Here is an 11591-nt window from a genome sequence, read left to right as displayed (position 1 = left end):
GTCATTTGCAAAATTGGCATGCTTCAAAGAACTTTCTTATGGAGGGGCCAAGATCAATGTACAGGAGGTCAATTTCAGGTGCTCATATGCCGCCCGCCCCGGAATGTTTGGTGCCCTGGGCATCATCAACCTCAACATTTTCAACCAGACCTTGGTGGAATAGGTTCTGGCTTGAAGAAGAAAATCCTTGGAGAAAATTGAATGCAGAGCTATTACAGCAGGACACACGACGCTCATCTCGTTCTGAAGGTTCGATCACTTCTTCTGGTTCTTGCCAGGTAATGCACAATGGACCTCCTGGAATATGTTCTAAATAGGTCAAATGTTTAAATCTAAACCTAACTCATTTAATAAATATGTTTAAACGACTTGATTCATTTACAACTCAAAGACATTTATGTTAAACCCAAATCTGCTTAAAACGAGTCATTTGCCGGTCAAATTGATGGGTCGGATCATAAATTGCCACCCTTAGTCGCAACTTCTATATATTAATCAATCTTTACTGTCTTAAGTTAGGACTTCCTAAACTCTTCCATTAATAAAAAAAAGTATTAATTTTGGATGCTCCATAGCATGACCTGAAGGGAATTCATTATGGATCTCTCTCGAACAACTTGTTAATATGCTTAAAACTATAGCTCTGGCCATATAAGAGAGTAGAATAGGCGTTGGGGTGAGCAGCAGGAAACATGTCAGGAAATAGATTTTCTTCAAAAAAAAAAAAAAATCTACTAAACAAAGAGCTACCTTCATGCATGTCCACGGAAGCATTTGTCCAAGTGGCTTCAATTTGGTTTCGTCATTGTTCAGCATGGAAATGCAAATTAAAAAACATTAGCATGCCCGCCCAGAATAACAGCCCAGAGGTGTTACTCTCAAGGGGTTGTTACCTCAATTCAGACAAAATTTTAAGCGAGGAGGATCTCTGCAAAATAATGTTTTCTCTCAATCATAACATTATTAAGGCTGCATTTGGTTGGCACATAAAGCATAAATAAGATATGAAAGAAGGCTCGTGCCTGCTAAAAAATATTAAAAAGCCTGGTATAAACTGGGAACGGTACACTGCTCAAACGTCGATCGCAGATATAACTATTTCCGGAGAACCTTGTCATAAGCTATTCACGCCATTGGTTTACCTCGCTCTCCTTTGACATGGGTGGGTGCCGCTCGACTCTCAATTACCCTATGCTTTTTACCGCTAATTGGACTATTGTTGATTACCTGAGAATGTAAAAGATAATTTTGTTATTTCTACTTAGACTATAAGCAACGAATGCCTATCCTTACGACAAAGGTGAATATGATTGAAGCCTCCGAATATTTTCTTCAATAAAAAAAAGGACAAGTGACAAAGGCAAATATATCATAATCCATTTTATTTTTGAAGAACAAGTTACTAGATATATTTAGGAATAATATGATTTCCTGTTGAACTACGAGCAATAATAATTTTTCATACATCCATATGTATATTATTAGCATAGTAATTGGTTGCTTGGATTTTTATTTAAATAAAATACATAAAAAAAATATACCAAGTAGAGCCATAGATAATAACGGTAAACACATCATTTATCCATCTTAATTACTTCAAATAGCAATCTTACTGTAAAAATATCAACCAGACAGCACTTCAATTATGCCATACATAAATAAACATAATTTGTGGAACAACCTTGCCGATAAGCATAGCGTCTATTTCCACTTTTCTCATTCATGAATCAAACACAGCCCAAACAATTAATGGCCTTTTTCATGGCTTATAATCTGATGGAGGTTTGCGGACATTTGTTGTTTGTTCAAAAGCATAAGCAATCTCGATTAATTTTGGTTCCGAACCCTTTAAACCACCAAAACAAATACCAAAAGGATTTCCATCTAATTCATATCCTGCAGGAACAGTAATGCCTGGGTACCCACCAATGGCAAGAAGGGGGGATATATTTGCACCAGGTGTCACAATTGCATCTAATTGCTTCTCTATCATCAATCCTTCCAATCCTTCCCTGGAGAGTTGAGTCATTTTAGCTATTGCACTTCTCTCAGCAGGACCAATCCCATTTGAGTTTTTGAGCCGCCAAGAAAACAAGTTGGCCAAATTCTTCCATCTTTTCCTACATTTAAAACGTAGTAAAACCTCAGTTTATTATCTGAAATAGGAAATAATATATATATATATATATATATATATATATATATATATATATATATATATATATATATATATATATATATATATATATATATATATATATATATATATATATATATATAGTTTGCATTACCTCAACACTATGTTCATTGTTGAAGGCTATTACATCTGCAAGAGACCTGACAGGCGAATAGGACAACTCTGACAAGTAAGCATTCAAGGATAACTTAAACTCAGCCAATAGTGCGACCACCTCGCCACTTTGCTGATAGTCAAGGATGCCAAGGTTGTCAATCAATATAGCTCCCTTTTCTCTACCAAATGTTTTGTCAGATGTTAGACAAGCATATACATATCCATATATATGATAGTAATAAAGAAAATTTTTCTTCAAAAACAATGAAAGAAAAGGCAACGTTATAGGTTTTTGTATAGTTTGGAGGCCAGGTAAACCAGGTCAAAGTTCGGATTAGCTCCAGTTCACAACACCACCTCTAGTTTGGATCTAAATCGAACACATAGTCAATTACCTCTTTATCAAATAGTTCTTGACTAAATTTGATCGGACTTAGCTTTTTGTATTTAAAAAGATCCAAAAATGTTTGGATCATGCATAATATCGAAATAACCTTGTGAATCTCCTCTCCTTTTAATGAAGCCCATGCTAACGAAAGTTGTGAAAATTGGTAGTCTTATTGTATCACAAGAGAGTATTTCTCCAAGTAATTGGCACAAGTAGCTATGTATTATATTTGTGAAATGATCATTGGAGCTCTCATCATCCTTACCGAAAAGAAAAAGAAAAAGAAAATGTAGACTTAGTTGATTGACTATTTCTAGATCAATTTAGTTAGCAGGCTAGGTTGATGCAATAATTCTATGTTTTCTGTGATGAAGTCACCTCATTGTGTTGAAATGCTCCTCATAAGTCTTCCGACGGACAGATCCTTTAGAAAATGCAAAGAAGCCGGCTCTTAGAATTCCCAAATCTTTTGCCCTTCAACCCCTCCACCTTTAAGAACTGTCTGTAACCACCCTGAGGTATATACTTTGATGCTGCTAGGGTTGCTTCCTTATCTCTCGGGTCATAACCTGCAATTGCCTCCAACACATGGACAGCATCTGAGACCGACCGACAAAGAGGTCTGCATTCAAATGGGTGACATGAATAATAATTAACCAGGATAAAAAGAAAAAGAAAATATAATTAACCATACATTTATACATTTACCATTTAGTTTCTTAGAGAAGGAAGATTACTTAAAATGTACAATTTTCTTGATTTGATGAAATAGTCCATGGCCCCTGTCACGCCCCGAATTCGGATCATGACACGGCCGTGCTATTGCAAATCTTTACCCGCAATAACACGCAGCCACTTCAAAACTTCAAATCAATTATGAACAATTATATTCTTAAATGTTATCAAATATTTCATCAATAAAAGATTGATTACAAAGCATCTAAAAATAGCAACATTTAATGTTTCATTTTCTTTTCCCCATAACCCTGAAGCATGTCACGCTCCTTGTTCCTAGCATCTCCTATTCATCTGTAAGAACATAAATAAATGGATATGAGCTATAAAGCTCAGTAAGTAACAATGCATAATCTTATCAGATCAAGCATAATATTTTTCATATTAGTGCATTATTTTAAGAAACTAACGGTTGTAACAAAGTAAGCATTTCTTATAATCAAACCAGATGTAAACCTTTTGTCTTTATTCACTGCTTTGAAATCCGTACTTATCATTATTCTTGCTTTGAAATCCGTACTCATCATTAATCATGCTTTAAAATCTGTGCTGTTATTATTCATGCTTTAAAATCTGTGCTCGTAATAAAGTAAACATTTCAAATAATCCAACTAGTCATAAAACTATGCATGTCCATTCATGCAACTTCATAAATATGATTATGCATCATAAAACTTTTGCCATTATTCTATACTTTGAAATTCATACTCTCAGATGGTAGTGTAGCTATGGCCGCTCTTATTCCCACGGCAAGGCCTTTACCACTGCAGGGTCTATCTTCCAGTTACTATTACCCACTGGCGGGGGTCGTAAAGCCGAGTTATTTTTACCCACTGGCTGGGGTCGTATGCCTAGTTACTGTTACCCACTGGCGGGGGTCGTACATAGCAATCTGAGAGTTCTTTAAAACATATCATGCTTTTCATAAATCTTTTCTCATCGATACATTGGAAAGTGAATAATGGCATCATGCTGAATAAAATTCATGATCATGCTAAAAACTTTATTTTTTCTATGCATCTTTCTATAACATCATAATCATGTGTACATAATATAATAATAATAATAATGATGGATGCTATGTATCCAAAATCATGTAATCATTTGCTAACACATGCTTGATCCTAATTTTGTGAAGACATAAATAATCATATACAATTTCATAATCAAGTAATCACAAGTATTTGATAAAATATAAGATTATATTAGGTACTTTTTCCACAATTCTTATACATAATTCCAATTGCATAAATAATACTTTTTCATCTTATAAAACGTGATACACATTCGACTTCATTTAATTACTATCTTTCTTAATAACTTAGTTCAATTTCTGGTTCAGGCCCATGGCCCAATTCAATTTCTGGTTCAACTCTGATTCAGCTTCTGGTTCAGATCTGATTCAACCTCTGATTCAGGTCTGATCCAGCTTCTGGTTCAGGTCTGGGCCCATTTGCATTCAGGCCCAAAGTTTAATTGGTTTCTGGATCAGGCCCGTGGCCTGATTCAATTACTGGGCCCATTTGTATTCAGGCCCAGAAACACAATTAGTTAATTTATAATTAATCCTTATCAATTCTAATTAATTTAAAAGGGAGCCTAGTCTCAAACTATATTCAATTTAGTCTCTATATTAAAATTTGAGCTCTTCAAGCCCAGTTAGTTTTGGTTTTAAGAACACTAGGCTTGAATTAGGGCCCAGCCCGGCTTCAGATTTCTAAAGCCAAGTTTATTTAAAGCCCACTTCGGAATCAGGCCCATTTCGGCCCACAGCCATTTTTTATTTATTTTTTCTTTCTTCTTTTCTTTTCCTTCTTTCCTTCTTTTCTTTTCTTTTCTTTTCTTTTCTTTTTCTTTTCTTTTTCTTTTTTTTTCTTTCTTTTTCTTCTCTTCCCGAACCTTCCTTTCCTCCTCTTTCTTCTTCCCTCCCCGAGCTCCTCTTCCTCTTCTCCTCTTCTCCCATGAAATTGGGAGGCGAGCTCGAGAGGCGCTCGGGAGGAGGCCGGCCCGAGGCCGGTGACGCTACGGCCAACCGGCGGCAGCTACGGCGGCCGTGGCCCCTCCTGCAGTGGCCGCGGCCCAAATGGCCGCTCTCCTCCACCTCCAGTGGAAGAGATGGGGTGCGGCACCCATCGAGGAGCAACGAGGCCCAGCCGAAGCCAGGGGTGCTCGCGTGGTGCACGGCCGATGTCTGTGGTCGGCCGGATGGCGTCCGCAGTGCACTGAGCCGGCGGCACCCACGGTCAACAGGGAAATCTCCCTTTGGCCGTCTTCTCCGATCCCCTCCGGCGAAGATCACACCGGTTCCACCCCTGGAAACCAGATCTGTCCAAGCCGAGGGCCCTTCCGTGCATCAAAGGTAGGTTGATTTCTTTACATCTTTAGATCTAGGGTTTTAATGGGAAGGAAAAGCCACCGTCGGGTGAAGGAGGAGGATCTCCGGCCAATGTCGGATAACAGCCGATCATTGGTTAGATCCTTCTCCTTCCTTCTCTTCATCTTCTCCCTTCCCTTCTTCCTCTGTTAATCATCCCCTAACTAGAATATATCTAAGCTAATAGTTGGTAAACCGTTAATGAAAAGAAAGGGAATTAAGGGATTACCAAGCTCCGATGAGCCGTGGAGGATTCCGGCGAGCTCCTCTGTCTGCTCCGGCGGCACAACAAGGTGGCGAGCTGAGAATCCTTCCCCCTTCGGCACCACAGCTCTCGGTCCGACTCCTAGGTTCTTATAGCCCTAGTGTGGGGGAGTGGGGGAGAAGAATGGTGGTGATCATGGCTGTCAGGCGGTTGTAACCGCCTCAGCTGGCGATCACCACCTCTGGGTCTCCAGATGGGCCGGCCATGTTGGGCTTGGCCCATTAGCTCACTGTCTTATGGGCTGGTTTTCACAGCCCCTGCAAAACTTGGATTAAATCTAACAGTGCTATTGTTTGGCTTCATAAGCACTTGGATTAGGTTAGATTAAATGCCGCATTAGTGATGCAGGACAGCAGGGAAAAAGAGGGAGAAAGAGAGAAGAAGGAGAGGAGAGAAAGAAGGGAAGAGGAAGAAGAGAGGGAGAGAACTAGGCTTCGTACCTAGTCCTAGCTCAAAGCTTCACACCAAGACTAAAAGAAGAGAATAATCATTTTTTTATTCATCATAGCATAATCCTAAACAATGTACGATCCAACATATTTATAGACCTAGAAAATGCAAACAACCCTCCAAAAGAAACTAGTCTCACAAAAGATCTTCAAAATAACAAAATACCAAAATAAGCCCTAGGGGTTGTCAAATAACAAACTCCCCTAATAAACCCAAATAACATGAAATCAATCCAAAATAAAATCAAGTCAATTGAACTGGCTGAACTAGCACTGGTGTCCGCACCAACTCTCCCCGGGTGGGAAGAAGTCGACCTTGACGAATGTGGCTCGATGTAGCTCTGGTAGTACTCCAATAAGTCTGGGTCAATCGACTGAAGCTCATCGCGTGTGAACCAAGTGGAACCGGACGCTAGTCGTTCTCGCCAACAAACCAAGAAGCGCTAGATACCTCCATAACTAGTAAAACTTGGGCTCGAGACGACGATCAGAGATGCGGTCGCGTGGCGCAGATAGGACCTATTCACAACAGCTTAGCGGGCTTGATTTCAGCAACTTGTAGGCCTGATCAATTCTATTTGGTGGGCCTGCGGAGTAGGGGTGGGGTGGAGTGTGTTCTGGGCCTGATAGGCCTGTGGTTTAGAAGGAGGGAGGGGGGGGCTTTGTGGGTGGAGTGCGGTGTGGACCTAAAGATTAAATAGGGGAATGGTGCGGTTGGGCCTGTTGGCCTGTAAAATGAACATGGGAAATGGTTGTGGTGGGTGGATGGGACTCAAAAGTGGGGTGCGGGCCTGATGACTTGAGCCGTGAGAAGCAACTTGGGGAGGGGTGGGGAGTTGTCAGCTAAAGCATATTCTAAATATTTTAATTTGCATCTCAACAAGCCAATACGAGTTGAATAATATTTACTCTTCTCCTCTCCCAAGAAAATTAGGAGGAAGGGCTCCTCTAGAGATATTCCATGCTGTTGTCAGAATACCAACAGATCAGTAACATCAAGAACTGAACAAGACCACAACAAGACAATGTCAGTGAAGAATGGCCAGGTAAATGATGGACAGATTAGCCTTACCAAACCAAGGCGAGGCAAGGAAGAAGGTGAAGCTAGCTGAGAATTTAAAACATCAGTCTAAGCTTGCAATCATGGCACTCATTCTTGAACTGACACACAACTTAAATTTTATCAGAAGTCTGAGAACGAAGACAAGCATATAGAGTTATAGACTGAGAAGGCACCTTCCCTGTAGGCCAGCTTACGAACAACAGATTTCTGCGGCAGGTGAACCTTCCTCAGCTTGTAGACCCAAAACTCTCTGCATCATTCCACGATCAAATGAACAAGAAACGGTGCAATTTTTTACCCAAATAGAGTGACAGAGAGCTGTTTTTTTTTTTTTTCCAATCTGCTTTCATCAATATTTACCATGACGAGAAATTTTGGCAGATAAAGGTGCAGACTGCAAATCCCTTATTTCATTGAGAGACTCAAATTTCTTTTGTTACAATTTGAATGAAATTTTGATTGCGCTCGCTTACACTTGTATACCTAAACTTGAAATGTGCATGAACCGTAACTCTAATACTAAGTACACCATCTGATTCTTTTCATCTTTCAATGTCCAAATCTGGCACACATATAGCCTCCATGTTTCTTCCATAGAGTTTAATTTTCGAATTAATATACTTCATAAAAAAACAAAAGAATAAGTTGCAATCAAGATAAACACTACTTCAATATATCTTTGAAAGTATATTTTGGTAAAAACTTTCTGAACATTCAATTATTTCACCAACATTGGAGCCCTGTTTCATCGCATTCTATGATCACTGTTCATACATACCGTCTTAAGACAGGATAAACCTAGATTCCAAATACAACTCTAAAATCACAGCATATACCTTTGCTAATTAACTTCACTAATTAATTCTTCAACTTGGAAGAGCACCAAAGTTCCATCCAATCACAGCCATAATTAGCACAAATTAAATATAACAGATAGGTCAAGGAAACATTTGTTGCAAAATGTTTCAAGTATAATACATCTCCGGGATCATAACAAGCCGCTCTAGGACCAAGACGCGATGGCGGAAAGATTTATCTTAAGGACCTGAGTCGAGTCGGTTAGAAATTTTATAAACTTATGGCTGTTTTTTTCTGTAATATTTTCAACAATATCCATGTAAGGATAGGGTTAAGAGAGGCTTGGGCCTGAGCTTGGATGTATGTTAGGTTGCAAGAAATTTGTGCTCAGATAAGAGGAGGCAACAGTTCAGAATAATATTGGCATTACTCGATGGACAGCTTAAATCATTTGCTCAAGGAATACAGCGAAACAACAAATAAGGCACTATATGAAGGAAGCCATTTGCTCGCCACACAACTTTTGGAGGCACCTACCATCACAAGAACACACGTACCCTTTCAGAAGACAAGACCGGAGACCAGATGAGCAAGGAGTACACCCCCTCCCGTTCCAAGCCAGTATTGGACACCTCTGGAGCACCCGCTATCATAAGGGGTGCTGTCCGCCAGTGGATTGCTGTCGAACCCGAAGGTCTGGCTCACCCCAGCCATGGGCTTCGCCTGCTGAGTGGAAAGAGTGCTCGGCTGCGGCAGCTGCTGCTGCCCGAAAGGAAGGTTGTCATCGCCGCCAATTGGAGCGGCGAATGGAGGCCTCGCCGGGGCCAGCCCGGGCGACCCGGGCAGCCCGCACCCCTGGTTGGCACGCGGCTCCTCGCTTGCCTTCCATGCCAGCTCTCCTTTCTTGTCTCGGAGCCACATGTCTCCCTCGTCCACCAGCTCCAGAGTCTCCAAGAAATTCTCATCGGCAGACTCTGCGTCGTCCGTGGCCCAGGCCGAGTTGCTCCCGTCGAAGACCTCCAGCCCGTTGTCGTCGAACACGAGGGCGCAGGTGTTGGCAGTGCTCACGGGGGCGCACTCCGACTCCCACATGCTCTGCTCGGTGCTCGTGTCCTGAACCTGGATGTAGCAGAAGTCGCTGCCGAAGCCTCCAGCACCGGGGGCGGTCTCCCGGCGGAGGAGGTACGCGGCGTACTTGCCGGAGGGGGAGGTGATGAAGGGAACTGGGTTTTCTTGTGTGCCTGGAGGGATGCTCGCAAGGATTTGCTGCTTCGTGGTCCTCTTGATTGTGCCAGATGGAGCGGTGGCTTGTGCTGGTGGTGAGAGGAGGAGAGATGAGAAGGAGAGGGAGAGGATGAGGGAGGCGAGGAACTCCATTTCTTCTTGCTTGGAATTCAACACATGCGAGAGGAGCATGGGATTTAAAGGAGATCAGATTACGGTAGGTGGAACTTTTGCAGTGGAGTTGGAGAGATCTGATTATACCTGTTCCAATAGTAAGGGGATTAGGAGGTCGATGCCATGCCTATTCAAGGTTCGTAGTCGTACTAAAACGAATAAAAAAAAGTTTCCACCGGGGCTCACCGTATTATATTTTTATTATTAATTTACAAGATAAGGGTACTTTTTTTTTTTTTTTTTTTTGCTGGAAAAAAAGGGGTAGGGGGAGGAAGGGACAAGCCCACCCCCGCGTAGCAGCCCCCGCCCCGCCAGGAGAATGTTCGATGCAGGCAGAAATGGCCGTGTGTTGGGCATCCTGACCGGTTTTACTCATACCCTCCCCATCCGTGGGCCCGGCTCAGCTACTTCCGAATGTTCGATGCAGGCAGAAATGGCCGTGTGTTGGGCATCCTGACCGGTTTTACTCATACCCTCCCCATCCGTGGGCCCGGCTCAGCTACTTCTCTGAGCTCTGGCTCGAGTCCCACGTGTGAGTACGTCACACCCGGCACCATCCCGGCTACTAGCGCTTCAAGAGCGATCCTACACCACAAGTTCAAGCAGTGGCCAAAATAGTGAGCTCCGGTCCACAATTTAATCGTCGCCGCAGTGATTCGAACTTGGGACCTTGTTATTAGAATTGCTGCCCAGTACTACTAGGCTACCACCTTGGTGGCGATAAGGGTACTTCGTTCCTTTAAATAGACAGTAAGAATTCTGAAAATAATATTCTAATGTGTAGATGCTCTGCATGCATGGCATTTGTGTATGTATCTTTGTAATTTTGTGTGCCTGCATATGTTTGGATATTTTGAGGATCACATAACATGCGTTTCTTCATCGACATATGATATATGGACTTGGTGATCATACACAGTCCCCAAGTTTTAGTGACAACATATAATGTTATGGAAGGCCTTATTTCACACTATAGTTATTCAAGAATTTAAATATTATTTTTATGTGAGTAGATGGAAATAATGTACGCATTAAACCTTTATGTTGTCTCACAGCTCAAAAATATAATGCTGTTATAGTCTGGTTTAGTCAAACATTATATATTATTTCAACCATAATAGCAACAAGCATGATGTATACAGTATGATTAAGAAAAGCTCCTAAAATATATTTGTTGATTGATATAGTTTGTCATGACATTATAACAATGAATAATAATTTTGATTCAGAAGTTATACGGACACGGCGGTGGTCTATGGGTCAACTTAAAAATTAAAACTTTATAGACTAGGTCGTGGTAAGCTTGTCTGACCTGAGCTTTTATCAAGTTGGAGAAGGATTTATATATTTTGAGAAATCAAATTGATTTATTTTATTTACTTGGCATGTCTGCCAATCAGCTGTGATCAATGATGGCCATTTTAAGCATGCTTTGCTTAGACCGAGGTTGGACGAATACAAGCTTGAGATGATTGTATCAAATATGAGTTGGTCAATTTCAAGTTAGAGCAATAATTTTGGCAAGCTTACTTGGGTAACTTTAACTTGGAACTTATGTGGACCATTTATGTCCTTCTTAGCTAGAGGTCTAGCGGGCAAACTTATGTCTAATTTCGCACTGCTATGAACTGGATATTTGGATTGGGCCTTATAATTTTATTGACTACGATAAATATCCTTTTCCTGAATATACAGCAAGCTTGTTCTCTTGCACCTGCAATATAACTAGTGTAATTAATGAATACACACATAAAAAAGAAAAGAAAAAGTAGGCAGGGGCAAAAATGATAGGAAATTATAAGAAATTAAATACTTTTCCCAACCCGCT

At 40.9% G+C, this 11591-nt stretch overlaps 1 protein-coding gene and 1 pseudogene across 1 annotated transcript; both read right to left on the bottom strand.

Annotated features, from left to right (window-relative positions):
* Window positions 1–1664: 1664 nt before the first annotated feature.
* Window positions 1665–3347, bottom strand: LOC120105877 (annotated as a pseudogene).
* Window positions 3348–8773: 5426 nt separating this feature from the next.
* LOC103703992 lies at window positions 8774–9785 on the bottom strand. The gene has a single exon (XM_008787106.3). It carries the CDS (start codon window positions 9779–9781, stop codon window positions 8927–8929), a length of 855 nt encoding a protein of 284 aa, XP_008785328.2. The 5' UTR covers window positions 9782–9785; the 3' UTR covers window positions 8774–8926.
* Between the last annotated feature and the right edge of the window lie 1806 nt (window positions 9786–11591).

The sequence above is a fragment of the Phoenix dactylifera genome, unplaced genomic scaffold (genome assembly GCF_009389715.1).
Source record: "Phoenix dactylifera cultivar Barhee BC4 unplaced genomic scaffold, palm_55x_up_171113_PBpolish2nd_filt_p 000388F, whole genome shotgun sequence".
Classification (NCBI taxonomy): Eukaryota; Viridiplantae; Streptophyta; class Magnoliopsida; order Arecales; family Arecaceae; genus Phoenix; species Phoenix dactylifera.
This window is presented reverse-complemented; position numbering and strand designations above follow the sequence as displayed.

What these genes read in the sequence shown, in the direction of transcription:
- LOC103703992 (XM_008787106.3), bottom strand. Translation starts at nt 9,781, where the DNA reads ATGCTCCTCTCGCATGTGTTGAATTCCAAGCAAGAAGAAATGGAGTTC.